Source organism: Macaca nemestrina, chromosome 3 (assembly GCF_043159975.1).
Source record: "Macaca nemestrina isolate mMacNem1 chromosome 3, mMacNem.hap1, whole genome shotgun sequence".
Taxonomy (NCBI): domain Eukaryota; kingdom Metazoa; phylum Chordata; class Mammalia; order Primates; family Cercopithecidae; genus Macaca; species Macaca nemestrina.
The window spans coordinates 86,705,456-86,731,793 of record NC_092127.1 but is presented as its reverse complement, the minus strand read 5'-3'; the positions used below and the strand labels follow the sequence as shown (position 1 = coordinate 86,731,793).

Sequence of the window (26,338 nt, the reverse complement as noted above, 5' to 3'; positions counted from 1 at the left end):
AAGTCGGCTTAGTAAGAATCCCCCTACCCTTGATATTTTCTCTTAATAATAATATTCCATGCATTCTTCCCCTCTCTCTGTTTATTGGCTCTAAATGCCCACCTTTATCTTGTCTTCATTTAGAGTTGAACCCAATCTTTCCCTGCTATTGCCATAGAGGCAACCCTTAATGCAACAGTCTTGAATAAACTCTTCCTTACTGTTTTAAGAAGTGTCAGAATAGTTTTTTCTTTAACACAAATCATTAAGGAAAAATACTCAACTAAAAATGTGCAAAACAGATGAATAGGAAACATAAAAGTGAACTTATGACCAAAACACATATGAAAAGATGCTCAACTGCACTATAATCAGAAAGACGAATCAGAAAAAGATACCACTTCAAACTTCTTAAATTGACAATAATCTTTTTAAGTCTGAAATTTCCAAGTATTGCTAAAGACAAAGAGAAAACAGGAATTATTTTTTGCTGTTCATGAGAGGGTAAACAAACATAAGAGGCTGGAGAGCATTTTGTTGTTATTCAGCAAAATTAAATGTGTGCATACTCTATGACCCATTTTTATACATCTATTTATTAGATAATAATATATGTATATAACACATATTAATATATAATATAAAAATTTATATATGTGCATATATGTAAGTGTATATATATAATATATATATGAGAAAAACTATACACAGAGGGAAAAGAAAAACCTAAAAGTCTACAGATTATTTCTAGAAGTCAAAACTTTATAACATTGGAATTATGTTTGCATGGATCTGAAAACACATTCCAAAGGATTAAAATTATAAACTCCACAAAAATGCTGACTATTTAAATGTTTATCATGCAATTAATGAGAATGTTATCTTTTCATATGGATATCAAAGTAGTCCATGACTGACACCCATAAGTAACTGTCTGTTCTCCAAATAGAGTAAATAGTACAGATTTGGGTACCTTTAAAAGCACATTCATACCTAATCTTATTTGATTATACTAGCTGACCTAAGAGTTGGCAACATCAACATTTTGTTTGTTTAAGAGAGGGTCTCGCTGTTGCCCAGGCTGGTCTTCAACTCCTGGACTCTGGTCTTCAACTCCTGAACTCAAGTGATCCACCTGCCTTGGCCTCCCGACGTGCTGGAATTACAGGCATGAGCCAACAGTGCCTGGCCCAATGTTTGTTTTATTTTTTAATAACTTTCTGTGTAAATGTTGATGCTCCAGCCTCCACAAGAATGGAATATACTAGCTGGCCAAATGATTAGCTAATATAAGGAACCACAACAGATAACCCTAGATCCCTCCTGACATTAGCTATCAAATAAAATGCTTTTGTCAAATTTACATAACTTGGACGTGCTTTTATCTGGAAAAGCAAGTAGTTCTTAACGTACTGTTTTCCTTCCTTGGCAAGTGGCTCTAGCTGGTATTTCAAGGCTCTAACAGAGAATCTGTGGTGCAAAGCTTGATAAATCGTCATTTGAATAGCAACTTATATTGGACTTTAAGGTTCTCCTCCATTAAGAGAGAGTAAATGTTCCAAATTCTCTTAATTTATCGGACAGGTCAAAGGCAGGCTTGTGGGCATTTATATTCAGAAGGTTATCTTTATTACTAAATTACCTATGAGCTTTTAAAGTCCAGCTTTACTTTCTAGAAAATCTACTCAAATTTTAAGGTAGATAAGAGAAATGAGAAAGCATGGAATTCTATACATTTTATCTTCTCATTTTGTTACCCTAACCTAGAGGGAACATATACAAATAGATTCAAACACCTTTATGGTTTAACACAAGAAGCCATCTTTTAAGTGATGATCTTTACATAATTAAGCATATAGATTTAGAAGCTATTCCCATAGGTGCAAAAGATGAAGTGATACAACTTGATAAGATGACTATGATAAAAACTAAAAACAGACAAAAATGGTAAATGGAAGAGGGAGGGAGATGTATATTTATCACAAGTGTACAATGTATCAGACACAATGTTGCATAGTTGACCCATAAGAAATTAATTCATTTTCACAAAAATTCAGTAAATTAAGAATCTTTGCTCCTCATCTAACAGATGAGCAAAGGCTCAAAGGTGTTAATTATTTTTTCCCAAATTACACAACATATTTTAATGCTAAGATGCAAACAATGGCCTGTGTAATTCCAAAGCCTATGTTTCTCTTCCACGTCCAACTGTCCTGCAAGAAAAGGAGACTCAGAAGAAGCACCAGGAAAGTATTACAGCAGCTAAAATGGTGACAGAGCAAGGATGGTATCATGTCACCAAGACATAAGTAATTTCAACAGGGAGGGGAGGGGTTCCAGTGAAAAACCTGCCTTTATATTTCTAGCATTTAGCCCATAGTAGGTACTCACTTAGGTGTTAAACTGTAGGAATGGCTCAGGAAGAAACAGTGAATGAGGATTAGGAACATAGCTTGTGGCCCACACCTGTAGCCCTAATTACTCTGAAGCCTGAGTGGGAGCATTGCTTCAGCCCAGGAGTCTGAGGTTACAATGACCGTGTCTCAAAAAAAAAAGAAAAAAAAAATGAATAATTTAATTTTAAAAAGAGGATTATAGCATGCTGCCTAGAACAACCACTTACATTATTCTAAAAAGAAAGTTCAGAGAATAGGGAGTGACTTTAGAAACTGTACATGATTAAGCATGTGAGGAGATGATGAGGAAGAGGAGGAGCATATAAAGGCTGGCTAACAAATGGAAACAACAGGCAGCATAGTATAAGGTAACAGTTAACCACACAGACCAGGAAACAGGATTCCTGCACTTCAATCCTAATGTGGTACCTGTGTGACCTTGGGTAAGTTCCTTACATTCTCTGTACATCAGTTTCCAAATCTGCAAGATGGAAGTAACAATTGTACTTGCCTCACAGGGTTGTTACTGTGAGGACTAAATGAGTTAATATATGTAAAGCACTTAAGAACCCGCCTAACATGTATAGTCTTATTTCAGAATTAGCCAGTCTTTAGGAAAGTTGGACAGTTGTGGGAAAGAAGGTTTGAGAAAACTTGGGGAGTAGCAGATTGAGGAAAAAAATAATACCATGAGGTAGAAAAGATGGAACATGTTTGTAGACACAGGAAAAGGAGAGATTCAGGAAAGATAAACGAAAACAGGCCAGGTATGGGGGCTCACACCTGTAATCCCAATACTTTGGGAGGCTAAAGCAGGAGGATCACTTGAGACCAGGAGTTCACGATCAGCCTGGGCAACATAGCAAGACCCCATTTTTACAAAAAAAAAAATTTAGTTAGCCAGGCATGGTGACATGTGCCTGCAGTTTCCACTACTTGGGAGGCTGAGGTGGGAGGATCCCTTGAGGCTAAGGAGTTTGAGATTTCAGTGAGCTCTGATTAAGCCCTGCACTCCAGCCTGGGTTATGGAGTGAGACCCTGTTCTAAAACAACAAAATGAAACAAAACTGGAAGAGGCCATGGGAAAGATGATAATATTTAGAGGAACTGGCCTTAAAAAGGAGAAAGGACACCAGTTCTGGCACAAAGGGGACAGCGGAACAGTGGAGAGAAGATGAGGACCCAGAGTAGTTTTTTAAAGAAGTAACGGAAGTAATGAGGCAAGACAGCAGAGGTCACAGATTCCAAATAATCATCTCAGTCTCCTTGTTAAAGAAGAATGAGATATAAGAATTTCGTGGAGTAATTAAAAAAAAAAAAAAACTTTAGAGCAGTTTTTCATGAATAAAAGTATATTTCATATCAATGAAATGTAGGCTAAACTCAGTGGATTCAGGTACCAATTTTCATGACCTTAGCAACACACAGAGTGAAGCCCGATAAAATGAACTGTCTCAGGGATGCCCTGAGATAAACACAGTGAGTGAGAAATTCCACTAATAGCAAAGGCAACCCAGAATTTCACCTCATGATTGGCTACATCATCTGCCTCTAGTTACTGTTTTTATGTAAGTACCAGTCAATCAAGATCAGTGGATATCATTTGTTATGTCATTTTATTATTTGTATAGTTTTCTATTTTAATTAATTATTATTATAGGGGAAATTAACTAATTTGTTTTTAAATCTTGCGATGTTCAAGAACTATATGATTTAAAATAGTAAATGGGCTTTTAGTGAAATAGGGTGGACCAGATATATGTATTTATCTCTAGTCCCTCCTGAAATTACGTCCTTTTTTTTTTTTTTTTGAGACGGAGTCTCGCTCTGTCGCCCAGGCTGGAGTGCAGTGGCCGGGTCTCAGCTCACTGCAAGCTCCGCCTCCCGGGTTCACGCCATTCTCCTGTCTCAGCCTCCTGAGTAGCTGGGACTACAGGCGCCCGCCACCTCGCCCGGCTAGTTTTTTGTATTTTTTAGTAGAGACGGGGTTTCACCGTGTTAGCCAGGATGGTCTCGATCTCCTGACCTAGTGATCCGCCCGTCTCGGCCTCCCAAAGTGCTGGGATTACAGGCTTGAGCCACCGCGCCCGGCCAAACTACGTCCTTATAAAGGAATAAAGAAGACATAAAGCCGCAAGGACAGGAAGAAAGAGAGACAACATGACAGCACTGAGATTTGTATTTTGGCAGATGGAAAGAGGAAGGCAAGTTCTAATTGAGTTCACAGAGGAAGAAAGTCAACAAGAAGCAAAGTGATGCAGGACCCAGAACCTCAAAAAAGTTCAGGGATTAGAGGCGCCAAGTGCTTCTGAAGGCAGAGGGCAAAGACTGGAACTAAACATAAGAGAAGTGGCTGCAAGTCTATTTAGGGAACAAGTAGAACCTCAAGTCCTTCCTCCCAAGCCAATGTGGCAAGGCAGCCACCCCAAATGATGACTGGAGATCTACCCCTGGGGAAAGTGAACCACAGAGACCCTCAATTCAAGGACACAGAGCAAACTGAAGACTGTTGTGAAGTACAGTACTAAAGAAAGGGGTGTTACGTCAAATATTCTTAGTGCCCCCGTCCCCTTCTCCTGCAACTCCACTTCCCAAGTGGTAGCCAGTAATATTATTTTTGTTTTGTTTTGTTTTTGTTTTTGTTTAAGGACTCTTTTTTTTTTTTTTATGAGTTCGTGTCCTTTGTACAGACATGGATGCAGCTGGAAACCATCATTCTCAGCAAACTATTGCAAGAACAGAAAACCAAGCACTGCATGTTCTCACTCATAGGTGGGAACTGAACAATGAAAACACTTGGACACAGGAAGGGGAACATCACACACCAGGGCCTATTGTGGGGTGGGGGGAGGGGGGAGGGATAGCATTAGGAGATATACCTAATGTAAATGATGAGTTAATGGGTGCAGCACACCAACATGGCACATGTATACATATGTAACAAACATGCACATTGTGCACATGTACCCTAGAACATAAGGTAGTCAGTAATATTCTACCATTCTTCCCAACGCCAGGCAAGAATGTAGAAAAAGACACCACCCAAAAGACCGGTAGACAAGCCCCACACATATATGTACATACAGAGCTGCCAGTCAGTTTTTTTGTACTTCATACCTTAAAAACAAAGAGAGTGCTTTCCATTTTTCTGTGCTAAATGTGTAATATTTCAGTTATGTTATGGAAAGGTGGAAAGTTTGGAATCTGTGAACTCTGCTGTCTCACCTCATCTGTTACTTCTTGAAAACTGCTCTGGGTCCTCATCTCCTCTCCACTGTCGCCTTTGTGCCAGCACTTAGAATAGTGCCAAGTATAGGTTAAGTACTGGAAAAATACTTGTTGAATGAATTGTGTGTATTTAAACTCTCATGGAGGCCCAACCACCTCAAAAATGTTATCCTATTCGTAGAGTGCCACTTCGTATCAGTCATCAACAAAGAAAATCTCCCTAGCATCTCCACACTTTGCAGCTAAATTCTATTTCATTGCACCTCAACTTTACACATAAAATTCACAATAATCAACTTCTAAAAATCACTTTATATTTAGTAGTATCTATTCTTAAATGAAAGTACAGAAAATTTCATAAAAAGAGAGACTGGTGACAGATTGCTGGAGGAACGAGCTCCAGGGGCCCTCTAGTGGCCTTGAAGTGCTGACACCCTCCCCAAAGTCCCAAACATTCCTCAGCAATCAACATCCAGCAAACACCAAGGCTGTGTCTGGGCTGGGGAGCCCCACCCGGCTGCACAGATACTGAAATGACTCCACACTTGGCTACACAGGAAAGTCGAAGAGAAAAAAACAAAGCATGTCACAAGGTGACATGTGACACATTACCTAGTAACAATAACTGAATCACATGGGGAAACAGCATCTCGCGCACCCCTCTTTTTCCCTACATCTTCCTTGTTACCCCTCTATGACCCACATTTTTCCCCAAAACGCATGCACGTGCACACACACATGCCACATGGACTGTTGTGCCTCACACTTACTAGGCCTGGAGCAAAGGTATTAAGGAACTCTCAAATCATTTAGTCTAAATATTTAAAAGTTATAATCAAGGTAACTGTTAAATGTTAATATCTTCTATTATTTCACTGTGATAAATATGCTTCCATGAAAACAAAATAAAAACGTGTAAAACTATGATTTTTATATGGCTAAACATAGATAAAACACCAGAGACTTCTAAATTTATATATTATGGTTTAGCTGAGTATTCTGTGATGAGCCAGAATTGCTCGGATGAATAACAAAGATATTCCTAAGTCATACAGTTTAAGTATTCTATAACATGTCTTTGTTCTTCCTACATTTCAGCAAGATCAAAAATGATGCTTTTATAATCTAGATTTTCACCTAATTTGCACTCTATTGATAGTAACGCCAAGTAGACCACCTAACTCACTGTAATTTTTAGAGAGTTCCTTATTATTTTCAATTTGGAAAAACTTTGTTGAAGCAGTGACAACTGGGATTGTCAACAAAATTCTTAAATCCACACTTGTAACTCAAATTGAACCCTGAGTTATATTATCATGTTCAATCCTTTTAATGGGGTCACTTAGGTTAGATTATTTTTATAATATAAAATATTAGAAAGTATTTTAATTTTATTATTAAAATCACTATCACTTATATTGTAATACTTACTCTCTTAAAGCAATATCCAGACCTACTTATTTCTTAAATTTCATTTCTTTTGATTTTTTGTGCAATGTAAACAAAACTGAAAATTGCAGTCTGTTGCTCAATTGGTTTAAATGTCTATTTATTTGAGACTATACCTTCAACTAAAACAGTGAGAAAATAGTCCCCATAAGAAATTAGCATGAAAACTATTATCTCAAGGCCTGTGCGGGGCTGCCACCCTGGCACGCACCTTCTCTTCTTTCTTCAGCTGCCTTCTTATTCCTGGAAGTGTATTTCCAGAATCTTAATTCCATTTTTCCCTCTCGCTAGATAGGTAGTTTACCTAGGTTTACAATTCCACAGTTGTTTTCATTCAGAATATTGAAGGAATTGTGCCACTGCTCTCCAGCATTGATGTGGGGAAGTCCACTACCATTCAGCTTCCGGGTCCCTTGTGTGTGATCTGTTTGATTATTCTCAAAGTCTTTAGCACATTTTCTTCCCCGATATTTGCATGACTGGTTCTTTCTCATTATACAATTCTCTGCTGACATCTTGAGGGGCCTTTTCTGACCAGTCAACCAAAAGAAGCTCCCACACATCACTCTCACATCACCATACTTTAGTTTCATCAAAGTAGGTTATTACTATACGATAGTTTCTTGTTTTGCCCATTTCTATATTTTATGTTTCCACTGAATAAACTGTAATCTCCTCGAGAATTTGCTTCTGAATTTCCAGTGCCTAGGACAATGAACAGAAACTCAATAAATGTTTATTGAATAAGTAAATGAAAGCCCTCCTGTCATAAGTGGAGTAAAAACAGCCTTCTGATTGTGTTTCTAAATTATGTAAAACAGGATCATGTCGAGGGCCTCATCTCTGTCATGGTGCTTAGATTTACTGCAAACATGTCCTCTGCTCATAGTTAATCCTAAATCAGGAGCCTTAAAGGTTTAACTAAAATGTAACTTTTGAGAAGTTAAACTTATTTGTTAATTATTATTTTTTTAAAAATTAGCCTCTTACAAAAACTGAAGGCTTTGATAACCATCCTCCTTTCTAAATATAAATATTCCTATCAGCTCATTCTGATACTCAAGGCATATTTAGCAGCTAGTTTATCGTAGTAGGTTCATTAGAAGGAACTTTCCTGAAATCAGGAGAAGTCACACTGAATTTCTAGTATGGTCAAGGAGGTTATCAGCCCTTTAAATATTTTAAATCTCAAACTGTATCTCTTCCGTGCTTTGTGTTACAGGACTTGGGGATCCCAAAGGAGAATGTGTTCAAGGTTGGACCAGGTTCAAAGCTCCTTCTCTGTAGAAGTGTAGCCCTGCCTAAAATTATCTTGTTAACCCTGGAAAGATACAGGAAAATCTTCCATCAGAGCAAGAATTCAAGTTAGGCTCCAAATTTCATGGCAGATTATCCCTCTGCCATCTGGTATCTAAATAATTATTAATCAGTGTTTAAATTAGCAATATAGCTGACTGGCACCTCTTGAATGACTTGTCAGAGTTCAACCACAATCTCACTATAATCTAGTATTTGTCAAAAGCTTGCATAAGGCAACTAGAATTTAGACGCATGACATAAGGAAGGGTTTCAACTACTATTCTTTAGGCTCTTTCTGCTGTGCCTCGCATTAAATTATATATCCTCAGAAAGCAATATCCTTGGCCAAATTATTTTTCCCCATTACAAAAAAATAAATATTTAAGAGTTGATGTTGTCATCTTGCTTACAGTAGAGTAGCAACGTAAGGAAGCCACTCCAGCAAAGTATATAAGAACACAGGCTTCGGTATAAGGCAGCCTCAGTACTAATCCAAGCTTTGCCATTAGGAACTGAGCATCTTTGGGTTTGCTATTTAACCTCTCTAAGTCATACTCTCCTAATTACAATAGCACTTGCCCCCTAGGTTATTAGGAAGAACAAATGAAGTAATTCATCTAACGTTCTAGGCATAGTCCTTGAGCATTTAATGAATGTTAGCTGCAAGTATTATTGTAAGAAATTATATATTCGAACATTTCCAGATTCTTTGCAAACTCTTGGCTGAAAGCATCATTCATCACACTGCAAAAAATAATTTCCCCTTAGCTACTATAGTGCTAACACAGAACTGGCTCTTCAAATACACTTGAAATTTTCCTTAATCAGGTGGAGAGAAGCATATGACCAATCATGTTTTCTTTCCAGAAGGAAACTCAGGTATTTGCCATAATAATCTCTTCCAGATTGCTCTTTCTTTTTTTTTTTTTTTTTTTTTTTTTTTTTTTTTTTTTTTTTTGCTTTTTTCCCCCTTACCTGGCTTTCCTTTTTATTTTGTTTTTAACTATTCACTTTTACATCATGTTTAACTATATAGCTTGTGGATCTGCCATTCACTAGCTGAGTAAACCTGGGGGGGTGGTTATTTAACATTTAAAGCTCCACTTTCTTCATCTGTCAAATGAGAATTGTTGTAGACACCAGTGATACTATCTTCTCAGCATCCCTTTTTGATAATCACTCCTCTACTCTATCCACACTCCCTTGATATCATTAAAGGGGCCCAACCCTCTAAGCACTTAGATTAGTCTAGAAGTGATCATCTAATTCAAGCTGGACCAGGAAGACACTTGCCAGAGATTTTGGATTTAGGACTGAAAGAGTCAGGTCAATTTCCTTCTAGTAGCTGAAATTTTAAGACAAATCTCAGGAATTGCTAGTGACTATGTATACCACTTATGGAAAAGATAGCCTACGGTAAAAGAAAAGAATGATACTAAGAGGCAGGAAAGAGAAGGAGGGAGAGTCCTAGTGGGTCTAATGGTTCCTAGGTTCTTGTTTTTCCTGTAGCTTGGCTGTTCCATTAGTCATCTAATATCTTTCCAGTAAGTTCTCCTTTGCGCGTATATAATTTGATTTCTATCACTTGAAACCAATACAGTTCTAATACATAAGAAATAATCCCTACACTGAGTAGTTGTTATAAAAAGTAAATGAGATCAAATAATTAAGTGCTGAGCATATTAGCTGGTATATGATAGTCACTCAAGAAATTGTGCCTATTATTGTTATTATTTTTATTTTTATTTTTTTTTTTTTGAGACGGAGTCTTGCTCTGTCGCCCAGGTTAGAGTGCAGTGGCGCAATCTCGGCTCACTGCCAGCTCTGCCTCCCGGGTTCACGCCATTCTCCTGCCTCAGCCTCCCGAATAGCTGGGAATACAGGCGTCTGCCACCACATCTGGCTAATTTTTTGTATTTTTAGTAGAGACGGGGTTTCATCGTGTTAGCCAGGATGGTCTCGGTCTCTTGACCTTGTGATGCACCCGCCTCAGCCTCCCAAAGTGCTGGGATTACAGGCGTGAGACATCGCACCTGGCCTGTGCCTATTAATATTATTTAGAAAATGTGGATATAAATATACATTGTATGTCAGACAACTAATAAAAACAATTTTAATAATTTCTTCTTGCAGTTTCAAAATCAGTCAAAGCATTATTTGATTCTGGATCTTCAAACAATTGTAAAATAAATGCCCTGAATTAATTTTGCTATGTAATATTGTATAAATGCAATTGAGAGACTCTCATATAGTAAATAATCTTAGAGAATAATGAAGCCCAGACCAGTGATCCACAATTTCTTTCTTAACTCACTTGTTTAGAGTAAACATTTAGAGGGAAGGTGGAAAAACAATGCAGACTTACATTCCAATTATCCCACATATATAAGAATAAGTCTGACATACATAAAGGTACAAAATACTGACTTAGCTTCATACACATTCGTGTTTACACAGTATAAAGAATGTAGTATAATCAAGAAAAAATGGAATCAACATATACCTGTAGAGATACCACACTGACATTATCAAAATGGATATGTCCATTAGCTTCTGTGACAGCAGGATTTGCATAGCACGTCACACCATTGATGGCAGGTAATGCTTTAGGTTGATGAGTTTTTTCTTGAGGACCAAAGTTATCATTTCCAAAGTGGGTATGACCATTCTATATGGGAACAAAAACCAAAGAGATTATAAGAAGAAAAAAGATGATTCATACAGACAGGGAAATAGAGTTTACTGCTTTTTATTTATAAGAGGAAAATTGTATGTCTATTCTATATGTAAAGAAATCTTTTTAGATATATAAAATTTCTCTTTTTTACATGTATTTTCATTTATTAGATTCTGTTGTTACTGTTTGTTCATGCTAGAACACATACACATTCTTATTTTGATGAACATGAATAGAATACAAATTAGGCACATCCGTTATTCAGTATTAAATTGCTGGTACTTGTTTCAAATTTTACAACATGAATCAAGTATTTATCTTACGCTTGTCAATATATTGACTCTTCGTTCTCAAACTCACAAGCCTAATAACTGAACCATTCTCATAATTCTAAGAATAAAAATCCTGTCTTTATTTGCCTATATAAAGTAACTTTAGGGGGTAAAATGTCATATGTTTTAAATAAAGTCCATTTACCTGACCATATGTCTTTAATAACATCTTAAGCATTCTTTCAAAAAAGAAAAGTAGGTAAAATCCACCAAACACAGCAACTGCCTTCTCAACATAACTGTCGACTTTGGGATCAAATCCAAATGCCTAAGGGAGAAAAAAGGGCAATTCAAGTAAAACCAAGAAATTTAACTTGATTTCTGGAAAATAATACCAGTATACAATTCTCACCAAAGTTCTAAGTCTCTCTTCACATCCAAGTAATATTGGAAACTTAGCTGCCAAAAATTACAAAATGAAAACTTTGAAATTTGAATGACAAAACTGTATGAAATGGCACAAAAATCTTACAACCAGAAGTCTCATTAAATAAAGCCACCAGAGAACCTTACAGTTTCCCAGCTATAACACCTACAGCAATATTTGCCTTGAAAGACTAAACTTTTAGCAGTAAAGCAGCAGCACTGATTCCCATCCTTAGAATACAATATTAGGTCTAGATAATGAAGATAAATGAGATACTGATTACCTACTGTCTCTAAAAGTAATGTGTTAGTCCATGATATCCAGAGTCAAACTTTTAAAATAAATATGGCAGGCCACTTGGATTACTGTTTTCCCAAGAGAAATCCTCTTATGCCTACAAAACTGTGATAAATCCTAAAAAGGCAAATAAATCAAGAGCTAGGCCCAAGAATAAAAGCAAAAAGAATATTTAAAATTGCCACCTCTCTCTCTCTCTCTCTGTCTCTCATACACACACACAGCAATAAGAATGCAATAATTCTTTGTCTAAAGGACAAAGAACTGGAGTTAGAGTTTGAAGTTATAAAGAGTCAAGGTGTTCCTAACAGACAAGACACATAAACTTCAAATAAACAGAATCAGAGGAGAGACTAATGGGTGAAAAGCCACAGCTTCACACCATTCCACACATTGTAAGTCTCCCCTCTGAAGCAGAATAGAAGATGTCTGGGTTCTTGTCCCCTGTTTGCCTCTGGGGAGACATCATGGCCGCATCTTCATTTGAGTAACTTCTTTGTGCCTGTTTATACAATGCAAAAATGGCAAAAAAAAAAAAAAAAAAAGGCCTGTTCCATTTACCTAACATTGACATTATGAAAATAAAGTTAAATAAGAAAAGGAAAATCATTTTGCTATAAAAAACTCTATGGAAATTCAAGATATTATTACAGATTATTTATATTGTTAAATTTCAATAAAATAGAAAACCTTAACATCATAAATGTGGAGTCTCTAGTCCACATACAGTATTAGTTTAATTTAATTTGACCCATAAAGCAGATGAGATAATAAACACATATATTATATCATATTAAATATATTATGTATATAATACTCTTTTAAATCAGAAAATCTGTATTGTCATCCTAGCTTTGTTACTAGCTGATTGTAAGGCTATACTCAAATTATTTAATCACCCTGAATTTTAATATTTTTCATCTCTGCAATTGAAGCTTTGAAATAGATATTCTCTTAGGTTCTAGATCAAATAATGATAATAAATCTATAACCCTAAAAAGTTATATCCCCACTTTCACGTATAGCTTGAAAATTAAAGGAAGCTTTAGTCATAATTTTCTAAAAATAATGAGATGAGGGTGATACTCCCTAAAATACTATTAATAGTTTCTCTCTGTATGGAGTTTGTCTCTCCCTCTGTGTGTGCGTTGTGGGTGGCAGATATAGTCCATGTATGCATATATTTCTCTAATTCCCGTTTGTGGATCCCTTCTATGAAAGTCTCTTTCTCCTTTCCTTCCTCTTCAACATTGCCTCTCTTTTCCTTTCGTTTATTTTCCTCCCTCCATTTCTCTTCCTTATATGGGCACAATGCAGATTTGAAATAAATTGAATAGTGTGCACTATAGTCAAGATCAGATGAATAACACATTTTATCAAAGGAAAAAAATAAGTTGCTATTTATCTATTAGTCCTCAATTGATATGTTTTCCACAATTGGAAAAAATGAAAAGGTTTGTTGACCGTGCTCTCATTTATTCTCTAGTCGCTTATAGCTGTAGTAAATATATGAGGGAATTTAGTGGTATATCTTAAATAAATTACAAATTTACATCTGACATTCGCAGTATATTTGACATTGCACCCTCTTTAGAAAAACAAATAAATAAATAATGAAACTGTGTGTGAAAAAATTAAATTTGCCAAGTGCAAGGCAGAATAAAGTTTTAAGGCCTTCTGAGGTGTCCCAGAGCTGTCTGAGCACGTCCTAGTGGCTGGCCTCCTAGAATATTAATTTTGTCTCTGACACTGACATCCACTGTAGCTTGGGACAAGCCTTTACAATTGCTGTGATTCAGCTTTCTCTTATCCAAGACACTATAAACCCGACCATAAAACGCTGTAAGAATTATGGAGGCTAAAAACATACAAAGTGCTAAAACATTCAAAAGAAACAATTATTCACTGAAACAAATAGCCAACATCCTTACCTCTGGAATAAGTTGGAAAATTGCATTTGAAAAAAGAGTCCCAATAGCCAGCCCCACAAAAAAGGTCAAAATCTTTGGGAAATAAGATTTCTTTATCAGTGGAGTCAAAATCAATCCGAGGAGAGAAGCCAAATTAATAATTGTCACTGACAGGAATCCATATCCCCAAACTGTGGGTCAGAGGGAAAAGAGAGTAGAAATTAATCAGAGCAAGGAACCAAATGAAGTTTTCCTGTACATTAAGCTTAAAAGTGTCTTTAAAAGCTTAAGACACATGTCGTCTTTAAAAGAACAAAATCTACTCAACGAAAAGTATACAGAAAACTGAGAATATAAATTATGGCATAGCAAGCATTAATAGTAATACAGTTTACATTTTAATCAGCCCTAAATCATCTTTATGGTATTAATGAGTTTTACAGCTTACAGGGAACTCGGAGAACATCTAGAACAGTGACAAACAATCTGAGGTCCACAGGCTCCAAGCCGCCTAGTTTCATCTATGGCTCAAGGAATAGATTAAAACAGCACTTTGGGGAAAAAAAAAAAAAAAAACAGAGGCAGTGTGAGCCTCAGGACAAAGGTATGGGATGATGGGTGGAGGGCAGAGATGGAGATGGGTCACAGTGGGCTAGCTTCAAGGTGACCATAGCTGCTAACACTGAGCTTGTCACAATCATTTGTCTTCAGACTCCTGAGCAGAGCACCTCCTCAGAGAAGGTGGCCCCAGCAGCACCTCAGCTCCCCAGCTGGGGCCTCCTGGGAACTAAAGTCAGCTTGATGCAATAAGCACTCAGGAAGTGAGCACATGGGGACAGGAGGGAGCGGCTGCATTACATAACTCACCCTGCGAGACACAGATTAGGCAAAAATGTTCCATACAGAAGAGATGCTGGTGACAGAAGAACGTGGTGCATCTTTCATCTCTCGAGACCCAGGGCCTGGCACCCAGTAGGCACACAATAAGTGTTGCTTAGAATGAAATGAACGAATACTATCCTAAGCTCTATAGCTAATGGCGTGTGTGACCTGTTGCCTTTGGGCCTCAATTTCCCTCTCTCTATCCTAGAGGGGCTGGTTTAAGGAAAAAATGGGAACACAAGTGAAACATACCAAGGACAGTCACCTATGTGTGGGTGCAGGCTGAGATACAACCTGGCCTCAGGGCTGTGCAACATGTGGCTTTGCCTCTGGCCCCACACACTGTACACAAAGTACAATGCGACAGAGGAGAAAGCTGCCTCTGCGTTCTTTAAAATATCCAGAAAGCATGTTTAAATGGTGGGCCACTTCTCTCCATGGCACTGTCGGTGGAGAACACTAGTAACACCTACAGCTCAGGGAGCATTTGCCATGTGCCAGGCCCTGTGCTAAGTGATCAACATGGGCCAACTTATTTGAACCTCACAAAACCCTGTAAGAGAAATATTGCTACCGCCTTCATACAGTTAGGGAAACCAAAGCATATGGAGTTGAAGTAAGCTGCCCGAGTCACACAGATAGAAAGCTGAATTTTGAACCAGGACAGTCTGGCTCCCAGGCCCACATTTTTTAGCAATATGCTTTATTATTCCTTTAGAGGTAATCTCATTTTTAGAAAGGCCAAAGGACTCAACAAAACTGTAAAAATGTTATCCTGAATTATATGTACTTCATTAACACAAGATTGTTCACTATAATTATTATTATTATTATTATTATTATTATTATTATTATTATTTTTGAGAGGGAGTCTCACTCTGTCACCCAGGCTGGAGTGCAGTGGCGTGATTTGGCTCACTGCAACCTCCACCTCCTAGGTTCACGCCATTCTCCTGCCTCAGCCTCTGGAGCAGCTGGGACTACAGGCGCCCGCCACCACTCCCGGCTAACTTTTTATAATTTTAGTAGAGACAGGGTTTCGCCGTGTTAGCCAGGATGGTCTCGATCTCCTGACCTCGTGATCTGCCTGCCTCAGCCTCCCAAAGTGCTGGGATTACAGGTGTGAGCCACCGCGCCAGGCTTTCACTATAATTATTGTTAGTCTAGAATTTATATGTACAAATAAACAAACTTAGTAAATGTTTATTCAGCCTAGATGATGTGGACCAAACCATGGTTCCTGCCACCATACACAAACACACACACGTGCAAACACACACACAGCGTGATACAAAGTCACCTGTGCTAAGTACCAAATGAAAAGGTGAGATTATAAATGGTACTATACAACTCCAAGAATCATCACAGCACTGACCATGATGACTGCATCTTCTCCAGACACTTTCCTATCAGTTTCAGGTCCTGGCCATGCCCTACAACTTCATCTAACAGCCCACTTCATTCCCATTTATTACCTTATCACCTTAAACAATACTACTAGTCTCCACAGACATTCCACTTGGAGAGAGTTCTCAATTCCACACCTTTTTTCATGGTATATCTACATGGAATTTCTCTTAACACAAACATACTTCTGTCCATCACTAGCCTACATGCATTCATCCATTCAACAAATATTTATAATTTCACTGCGTAGACAAGATATAATGTTGAAAACTAAAATTAAAAGGCAAAGAAATTGTTAAGTGCCAATAGAAGCAAAGCCACATGCACATGTTAAATTCATCAGCTTCCCTGCAAACACCTGCTCCATTACCCTCGTTCACTACCTACATAAATAACAGGAACAGTAGGATCAATTTCAATTTTTCCACCAGTTAATTCCGTAGACAACTGGTGATCAAACCCTACCAATTCTGCTTCAGGTATCTCTCACCTCCAGCTTCTCCTTCCTCATTGCCAGTGGCCTTGAAGTCAGACCCTCATCACCTCTCACTCCCTCATCTTATATAACGTGGCAGTTATCTATCTGGTGCCCCTTCTACTAACTGACATGGCCTACAGACTTATACTAAATCACAGAAATGATCATCTCATGCCCCCATATGAAATTGCCCCTCATAAACTGACCCTCACACAGCCTCTCCAGTGTTATTTAGCCTCTTCTCAACATGGCCTTTACCCAAACACCATGTTTTCCCAACCCAACTTTACCTTTACACTGTGGTTCTCTGTCTGAAAACACTTTCCTATCTTCCTTGCCTAAGAAACTCACACGTGGCTTTCCAAGCCAATGCAAAGATCTCCTCTATGAAGCTTCCCTGCTCTCCAGATAGTACTTCCTGGCTGATCAGGATTCCCTTTACTCTTTGTTTGAAACTAATTGGTTCGCTCACCACTTCTTGTGTGCTACAGTAATTTTATTACTGATACGTTTGCCTACATCATATAAACTGTGTGATTCTCAATGAGAAGGGCTATGTTTTATTCATCCTCAGTGCCTAGAAAATCGTCCAGGAAAAAGCACACATTCCTTGCTGAATGAATTAATAAATTTCCCATTTCAAAGTGCAGCAGAACTCTGTCAAAAAGACATACCAATCCATCTGCTTATCCACCTTTCTAACTTTCTTTGCCCTTGCACATTTATGAGCACAACTTGGGGGATGGTGGGAGTGTAATTCATCACATTCTGGGCACACTGCATAGCTTCCCCTTCTTGTATTGTTAGAACATTATTCAGAAAAATAATGTCTGGAGTTTCCACTCAACCGAAGCACTTTCCACTTAACTGAAGCACCAAAAGAATACATTGGTATGAATCTATTCCTTGGACATCTCCATATATACATGGGACTTTCTCAAATGATATGTTTCAGAGAGGGACCAGTCTCCTAATAAGTGAACCCCGAAAGATTTTTAATAGATTTCAAAGAAATATAGTCATGATAGTTTACATTTATTGAATGTCCACTGTGTAAGATTATTCTAAGAACTTTACCTATATTAACTCATTTCATTCTCACAACAACCCTATGAGATAAGTACTATTATTTTTCCAGTTTTACTAGCAAGGAAATATGTTTCTATTATGATCCCCATTTTGCAGATCTGCATACTGCCAGGCTTCAATTTTTGCCTGGCCCCATTCAACTGAGAAACTGTATAGAATGGTGTTTAACAGTGTGAACTCTGGAGCTAGAGGATTTGTGTTCAAATCTCAGCTCATCCCCTCACTGGCATCATAGTTTGGTTCTTTGACTTCCCTAAGGCTCAGTTTTCTCCTATTTAAAATGCAGATTAAAATAACTCATATTTCATAGAGTTTTCACAAGAATAAAATAAAACCAGTTAATGCTGTCCCTGGAATATAGCAAGCTTTTAATAAATGTTGATTATTATTATGTTTTAAAAAATTAGTAAGTAGACCATGATATAAATGTTAGTTCATTTAATTCACTGTTATTCAGTGAAAAGAATAACAAACTAAGAATCAGGAGTTCTCATCTCACCTTAGGTACTACACCTACAAGAAGCCGCTTAACCTCCCTGGAACTTAGACTTATATCACTGGTTGTATTACAGAGTTGGACAATATGATTTTCAAGGATGCTTCAAGTAATATTCTTTATTTTGTCTACTACTTGAATTAAATACTATTCTGTAACTTCATCAAAAAATGAAGCAATTTCAGATCATTAAATTATTACTAAAATGCAATTAATTTCTCTCCTAGAGAATTTAACTTACCATCAGTTTACTGTACTCATCAATATCATTTTATAAAGCACATGAAATACATTTCAAAGATAAAATGTGAGGCCTCTGAGAAATTATATTATTTTATCTGCCCACTGAAATGTCAACATAAATGTATTCAAATTCTTGTATCATTCTGATTGCTTTTATGTTGATTTTTTATTGCTTTGGATGGGCTAAGACTTGACTCTTCATTAAGTGAAAAGTTATATGAAAAATCCAGTGCATTTAATTATTTTAAAATGTGTTTCTCAGTGAGAAAAACAATAGGATTACACAGGGGCCAGGGAATGTGGTGAATCTATGAACACATGTATAAGAACAAAGACATTCTTATTCCTCTGTGCCGGGCATTGTTCTAGGCACTTACATATATTAACTCATTTGATACTCCCAAAAATTCTATAAAGGTACTATTAAAGTAACTGACCCATAGAGATATTAAATAATCATACAGTTGCACTAAAATAAAACAATCAAGATATCACATCAAAATAGCAATAGACTGCCAAGTTAAACATCTTAGATGAGTAGTAACAAGCACTCTACTAGATTACCTAAATTCCTTGAGAAACATTTCCATATCTTCTCCCACCCTATCCCACTCCACTCCAGCCTCATTTCAATTCCTAACACAATATGCACCCTAAGAGGCATTTCTCTTTTTATTGGGTTGTCTGAATATTTGGTGCCTTTATGATCTCATAACTCAGAATTGTTGACTTTTCTATTTTATAACTTTGTAGTGTTGGCCCTAGAATTCTACTTCTCACATCCTGCTTCTGACTTTCCAGTTCTCAACTCCTGGTTCCTGAAACAGAACCGGGGTTTTAAAATTACTTTTGAATATGAGTAATTAACTTGCACATAGCAACTGGGGTTAAAAAATTACTTTTGAATATAAGTAACTAACCTGAACAGAGTATAGAGTATTTGCTTTTTCTGAAACCTCACGTCCTGTACCTAGAGTTATGCACATGTTAGATGTAGTTAATAACAGACCTAACTAACAGGCCCACTACGGCACCTATGTATTGAATAATGTTTGAAGTACTTTACAAATACTAAGTCATTTAATCTTTACAGCAAGCCCATAAGAAAGGTACTATTTTAGATGAGGAAGTTGAGGCAGGAAAAGGTTAAAGTCATGTTCTCAACATAGTTGGAAAATTACAGAGCTGGGATTTGAGCCCAGGTAAACTGGCTTCAGAGTCTGTGCTTTTACTGTGCAATACTATTAGTCAAGGGTAGTATCCTAAAACATTTGCTGAATTTACTTTTGAAAGTAAAGTGCAAATTGTATTAAACAGGCTTGTAGAAATATAAATATACTCTAGCAAAAATATTTGCTTGAACAATTAGCAATTCAAAATTACTAATATTTCAAAATTGAAATTACTGTTATTCACAAAATTGTGAATTATATTGATAAATGATACTTGATGATTTCTATACTTTGTATATATAAATACAGAATATCAATGAGAACATGGGTTCTGAAGCCAAGACAACCTCAGTTGAATCTGGCTCTACCACATGCAAGTTGTGTAACTTTGAGCAAATGACTTTAAACTCCCTGTACCTTTGTTTTCTTGGCTGTAAAATGGGAATAGTAGTGCCTACATCATATAGTTACATGTGATTAATATGTTAATGTGTAAAGTACTTCAAAGAGTGCCTGTCATATAGTAAGTACTGCAAAAGAATTGGCTATCATTGTTATTTTTGTCATTGTTGTTATCTCTTTTATTCATATAGAGGGAGATTGAAGTGTATATACACAAAGGAATCCGGAAATGAAAACAGGCACTTTCTTTGTTAAGTCTTCCCTTTTTTTCTATCTATACTCATGTCAGATGAGCTCACTCAGAACAGCATCTTTGTTTTTATTTTTTTGAGATGAGGTCTCCCTCTGCCACCCAGGCTGGAGTACAGTGGGGTAATCATAGTCCACTGCAGCCTTGACCTCCTGTGTTCAAGTGATCCACCTGCCTCAGCCTCCCAAGTAGCTAGGCCTACAGATGCATGCCACCGTGCCAGCTAATTCTTTTAATTTTTGTTGTGATGAGGTCTCACTATGTTTCCCAGGCTGGTCTTGAACTCCTGGCCTCAAGCAATCCTCCACCTTGGCCTCCCAAAGTGCTGGTATTACAGGGATGAGTCACCGTGCCTAGCCCCAGTGTCTTTAAATGTCATCTCTAGACAGGCAAATCCCCGGTCTTGACCTCTCCTCTGAAAGCAATCTCCTCTCCAAATGTCTGTGTGTCTTTGTCTACTGGACCTCTCTGTCTACCTGTGTATGTCAATGTCTCAAAGCAACCACGCCAAAAATTATACTCTTCATCCTTACCACTCCCTTCCTCTACAATAAATGGCTCCTCCAAGTCTTCTCCATCCTGGGAAATGGTATAACGATCTCTCCTGTTTCTCTGGCTCAAGCCTTGACTCATTGTTCCCTCTCCCACAATCAATGCAGGGCAAACCATTTAGCATGATCTCCAGGACTCATCCCAAATCTACTGCTTCTCCCCACTTCTACTTCCCCCATCTTAGTCCAAGTCCCCATCATCCTGAGCATCAGCTCCTGGCAGTCGCTTCCTGACCAATCACCCTGCTTCTACTCTGGCCCCATTACAATCTGTTCTTCAGATTGTAGGCAGGTGGAATGCCCTTTTACAGACTTGAATGAGATCACAGCACTCCCCTGTTTAGAATGGTACAATGACTTCACCCTACATTCGGAATAAAACCCAGTCAATTTACCACCTCCCACAAGGCTTCCTCATCTGACCTCCATCTCCTGCCAGGACGTATCTCCTTCTACCTTCCCCGCCAACTCACTAGGCTCCAGTCACACAGGACCCTCTTGCTGCTCCTCACTCATGCCAAGCTCATTGCCAAGCTATGTTGGCTGTGCCCTCAATCAAGAATGCTCTTCCCCTAGAGAAGACCTTGCTGTGGCCCTCTCCTTCTGCTCAGATGATACCCCATCAGAGAGGGCTTCCTTGATCTATTTAAGATGATACTCATCCACCGTCACTTTCTATCCCTCACCTACTAATATTTTATTTTCTTCATAGCACCTTTCACTCTGAAACTATGTTGTTTATTTGCTTGTTTGTTTAAATGTTTATCTCTCTTCTCCACTACACTGTAAGCCCTAATAAGACATAATTTTTCTTCTTGTTTACTATTGACTCCTTAGTGCACAGAACAATGCTTGTTATGTTGTTCAATAAATATTTGCTTAATGAACAAATGAAAAAAAATTTTAAATTCCAACATAATTGTCAAAAAGACTCCCTGAACAATTGGTTTATCTCATTGGTGAAAGTTACTCTTCTACACATTCAAGTATGTGAGCTGTATATTAAGCATACACATATTTTATTATGGTTTAAAATTTCTTTGCAGCAGATCATACCTTTAAAGTACCATATTCATGGCAATACCATTATAGTCACTTAAAATAGCCTCTGGTATTTTCTTTCACCTATGAAAATTAAAACTAATAATTTGGTCCCTGAAGATTTAATCTAGAAGTATGCTAGTTCTCTTATCTCTTCATCGGTAACTGCAGATAAACTGACAAGTTTTAAAATAATATGGTAAGCAAAAGATAATGGAAATGAAATGATCAATTATAAGTCAAATAAAATGCAATCCAATATGCACAGCATAAAATATATATTGTTTAAAATCAAGAACTGGATTTTATAGTTTTTAAGTGTACTAAATACAATTTTGATTCAACAAAGAGACGAGCATAACTTACAAAGCTTAAATAAGTTATAATTCTCTTATTCTAAATACTTTCAGAATATAAGTATTATTCTAAGAGGCTCTGTGTAGATTAATTAAAAGCAATAAAGCAGAAAGAGAGGCATATTAACTTCATTTCATAATGGTTTTATAGACTTTTCAAATAAAAGAGAAAAAATGCTTTCAATATACCTTCTGAATGACTTGGTCTTGTTTTGTGCTTGGGCCGATCCTCACAAGGGTGAAAGTTCAATTGCTGTAAGACTGCTGGACAGATGACAGAGAATTTGGAGCTGGTTATTTGGGTAGCATTTGAAAAGCCATGAAGGGAAAAGATCTCTTCAGCGGTTAAACACTGAAATAGAAAAAACAAACAAAGAAAAAAAAAAAGTGTTAATAATGTGTAAAAGCACATAAGCAAAAATGCTATAAAGAGACACACACTATTTCATTTAGATGCACAGCACTCTTTATACAAAAGCCCACCACAGAAATTGAAAGGCCCCTAAAGTTGTAAAACAACCCACGCCACTTTAAAAGTAGAAACAAGAAAAATGGAAGAAAAAAAAATCCCTTCTTAATCAACAGCCTTCCTACAGCAGAAAAAAGATAAAAATTGGTTTGGGCATACCAAGGACTTAAATAGGGGTGCACCAACACCATTCAAACAAAGGGCTCTAAAACAATTTTATGTTGTCAGTACCCCCTCTTAGTTTACTTTTCTTCAGTTTGAATGGATATTTTCTGTGTGCTACTGGCATGAGTCTCTATGACCTTTCTTGTAGACAAACACCTGGCTCCCTACAGTTTCATGCTAAGAAATTCCTCTCTTCTCTACACTGTAATAAATATAAATATAAAAAGTTGTTTTAAAATATGTCTTTAGCACAAAGTGTTTTTTGTTAAAATATGCATTATTCTCAGTGATGGTGGGTAGCTTTTCTATATTAGATTAAGTTTTGAAAATAGTGCTGGGCTGTTTAGAAATTCATTAACTATTAACGAGGACTAGAATCTGCATTAGGAAAAAAACTGCAAAAATAACTTTTTAAAGGTATAATGTTGTTCTCACATTTTAACTGTAAGCTCTCTTCCATATGCAGTACTTGCACTATTAAGAAAAATATAAAATAAATGCTAATGAATGTCATAAGAATTATAGTGTGAAAAACATCCATTCACTCAAATGGAAGAGTCTGTCTTTAATAAATGTAATTTAGGCAAGTTATTTGCATGCTTCCGCCAATGCTTAAACCCCACTAAGACCTTAGCCATGTACTATGATCTGAATTATGTCTCCCCAGGTTCACATGTTGAAGCCCTAATCCCCAGTGTGATGGTATTTGGAGATGGGGCCTTTGAGAGGTAATCAAGTTTAGATGAGTTCATGAAGTTGGGGGGCCCTGGTCCAGTAGGATTAGTGCACTTATAAAAAGAGACATCAAAGAGCCTGCTCACTTGCTCTTTCTCTGCTATATGAGGAAGCGAGAAAATGCTCTCTGCGACCCAAGGAGAAAGCCCTCACAGACAGCAACCATTCTGGCACCTTGGTCTTGGACTTCAAGTCCCCAGAACTGTGAGAAAATAAATTTCTGTTGCTTAACCCACCTAGGCTATGGTACTTTGTCATGGCAGCCTGAGCTGACTACTACACTATGAATGGTATCAATAACTCAAAAGTTGATGTTAACTGTTTGACCATAGGATGCTGTAATTCCCTTTACGACAGAAACAATGAAATTTAAAATGTCGTATTTTGATACAAGGAGATTACTACTGTTTATAAAGGAAAAATGAAAAAAAAACATCAAATACACCAAGATCTATGCAGTTTTCCAAAGCTAAGATTACAACTACCTTATAGAAAATGCACATTTAGATTTTTTTAATGTCTAAGTATGTACCTAAAATTGTTCCTTATTCAACCCACTCTTTTGAGTTTATGATTAATGATAGCTGCGTGCCATCCATAGAAGAGGATACACCACACCCAATGCCCTGTTAACAGTCTTCCCTTTAACTCAGAATGATGTATAATAAACTAATGGAGGGAGAAAATACCTCAAGATTCAACTGGGGAAGGGAAAGTGTGCACAGCTTATTCATCACCATGAAGGCATCCAGAAGCATAATCACTAGACTCAAAAAGTACACAACCCTTGTGGTTGAACTGGACACTGTGTGTTTCCAGGAAAAAATAGGCATGATAGCACATGATAGCACACAGAGAGCACCACTGTTCCCCTGCAAGGAAGACTTACCCTACTTGGACTTTAAATTCCTCCAACTGTAAAATATGAGGAAAAAGGGAAGATGTCTCTAGATAATCTCCAAAGACTTTTCGGAATTAGCATTGTAAGACTCCCTAACACCTGATGACTGTTAAGCAGTTCTTTTTCAGACTCAAATTGTAACCCATTCCTGAATAAGGACGTCCACTTGCTAAGGCACAGTCAGCATTTTTTAATGAAGTAAAATGCAAAAGAATAGAGACTATAAACTATATCACACATAATAGGGTAAGTATTGCTTAACCAAACTTTAGCTTCAGTTACACATCATATATAACATGCACATGTATACTGGATCACGATGTAAAATGTATTTCTTATTGTGAATGGCAGTCACGAGCTTGAATGCCACCAACCTTAAGGATGTCAGAATTGCCCACTGTACATCATTAAAGACACCCTCCTATCTACAATTAGAAAAAAAAAATAGTGCATTCAAATAAATATATAATTAATACCATCAGATAGCTTAGCTGTGCAGCATTTGTGTTGAAATTTTAGCCGGACAGGTGGTCAGGGATAGTCGCGGTAGTCATGGAGAGTGGCAACTGTCCAATCACCACGAAGAACACAGAGATGTAGAGATGATAAAACTCAAAGCCTCACCTCATGATAAGAGAATGAGAACAGAATGCTAACAGTGCAGCAGAACTGGATTAATGGCAAGCCTGACTTATTTAAAATAGCTATCTACCAGCAAGTGGAATGAACACAATTTTGGACAGTGGCCTATTTTTGGCTTCAAACAATCTTGATATTTATTATACTTTGACTTAACAAAGTTGAACCCGAAACAAAAGAAAGCCGTTGTCTTAGAAAGGGTGGTGCCTCCCAGAGCGGGAACAAACAGGATGAGAGTCCAGCGCCTGAAGAGTGAGGGCAACAAAACCAACCGGTTATACCATGGACAAGGAGGCCCAAACACCCTCACAAGCACACCCTTTCACCTCCAAAACAATGAACAAACACATTACGGAAAGGGTAGGATCATCCAGGGCTCCTCAGAAAACAATTCAGGGTGATTGTACGGAATGCTATGTGCCTTGATAAAACTCCATGTGCTTTCACCAGCTCCTTCGTATTTATGACAGCTCTACTTCTTTTCATGTTTGTATTTATGACACTGCTGTTCTCAAGCATGCTGCCCTGATGTTTGCTGTGGCCTTTTAAGGTTTCAGATGTCCTCGTGTTCATCCGATTGACGTTTTTCATAAAGACATAAAGACTCTTTCTAAGTTTGAAGTTAAGCTCCTATTCACTGGTCTCTTGCCACATTAGGGTGACCTCAAATGGGCCTTATATATGTGAAACATCAAAGTAAGGTAGCATTAGAGGTAGAGGCCAGGTATATACTTCAAAAGAGACAGCCTAGCATGCTCAAAACCGTTTCAGCAAACAGTTCTGTGCATTTTGGCTTCTGCTTCTGCTCTTCCTTCTTCCTCACCAGTTTTTATAAGTCAGAAGTTTTTCTGCCTCTTTCCTAAACATGTCCTTATGGGAAAGTGGGGGGCTGGTTCAGGGAGGGGATGAAGGAAGCTCAAGGAATTAGGGCAAGTTCCTTCCTTAGCATTATACACAATTGAAATTTGGTTATAATAAATGCGGAAGAGTGGCAAGATCTGAAAGCTTCAATACTGACAGATTCTCTCCTTGGCTAAACTGCATACAGGCTCCTCTGAGCCCAGGCCTCGACCCTAGTATCCATCCTTACAGGACCTGCATCACCCAGTATTAGCAAGAAACCTTCTA

At 37.5% G+C, this 26,338-nt stretch overlaps 1 protein-coding gene across 3 annotated transcripts in view; it reads right to left on the bottom strand.

Annotated features, from left to right (window-relative positions):
- The window catches only part of LOC105486343 (solute carrier family 39 member 8), an 85,751-nt gene that overhangs the window by 33,224 nt on the left and 26,189 nt on the right, over positions 1-26,338 (bottom strand). For all 3 annotated transcript variants that reach the window (XM_011749201.2, XM_011749202.3, XM_011749203.3), the window contains 4 exons: positions 22,491-22,653; positions 13,956-14,125; positions 11,506-11,628; positions 10,855-11,019 (listed from right to left, as the gene is read on the bottom strand). In XM_011749201.2, the coding sequence (XP_011747503.1) occupies positions 10,855-11,019; positions 11,506-11,628; positions 13,956-14,125; positions 22,491-22,653 (621 nt within the window). The remainder of the gene's footprint in view (positions 1-10,854; positions 11,020-11,505; positions 11,629-13,955; positions 14,126-22,490; positions 22,654-26,338) is intronic.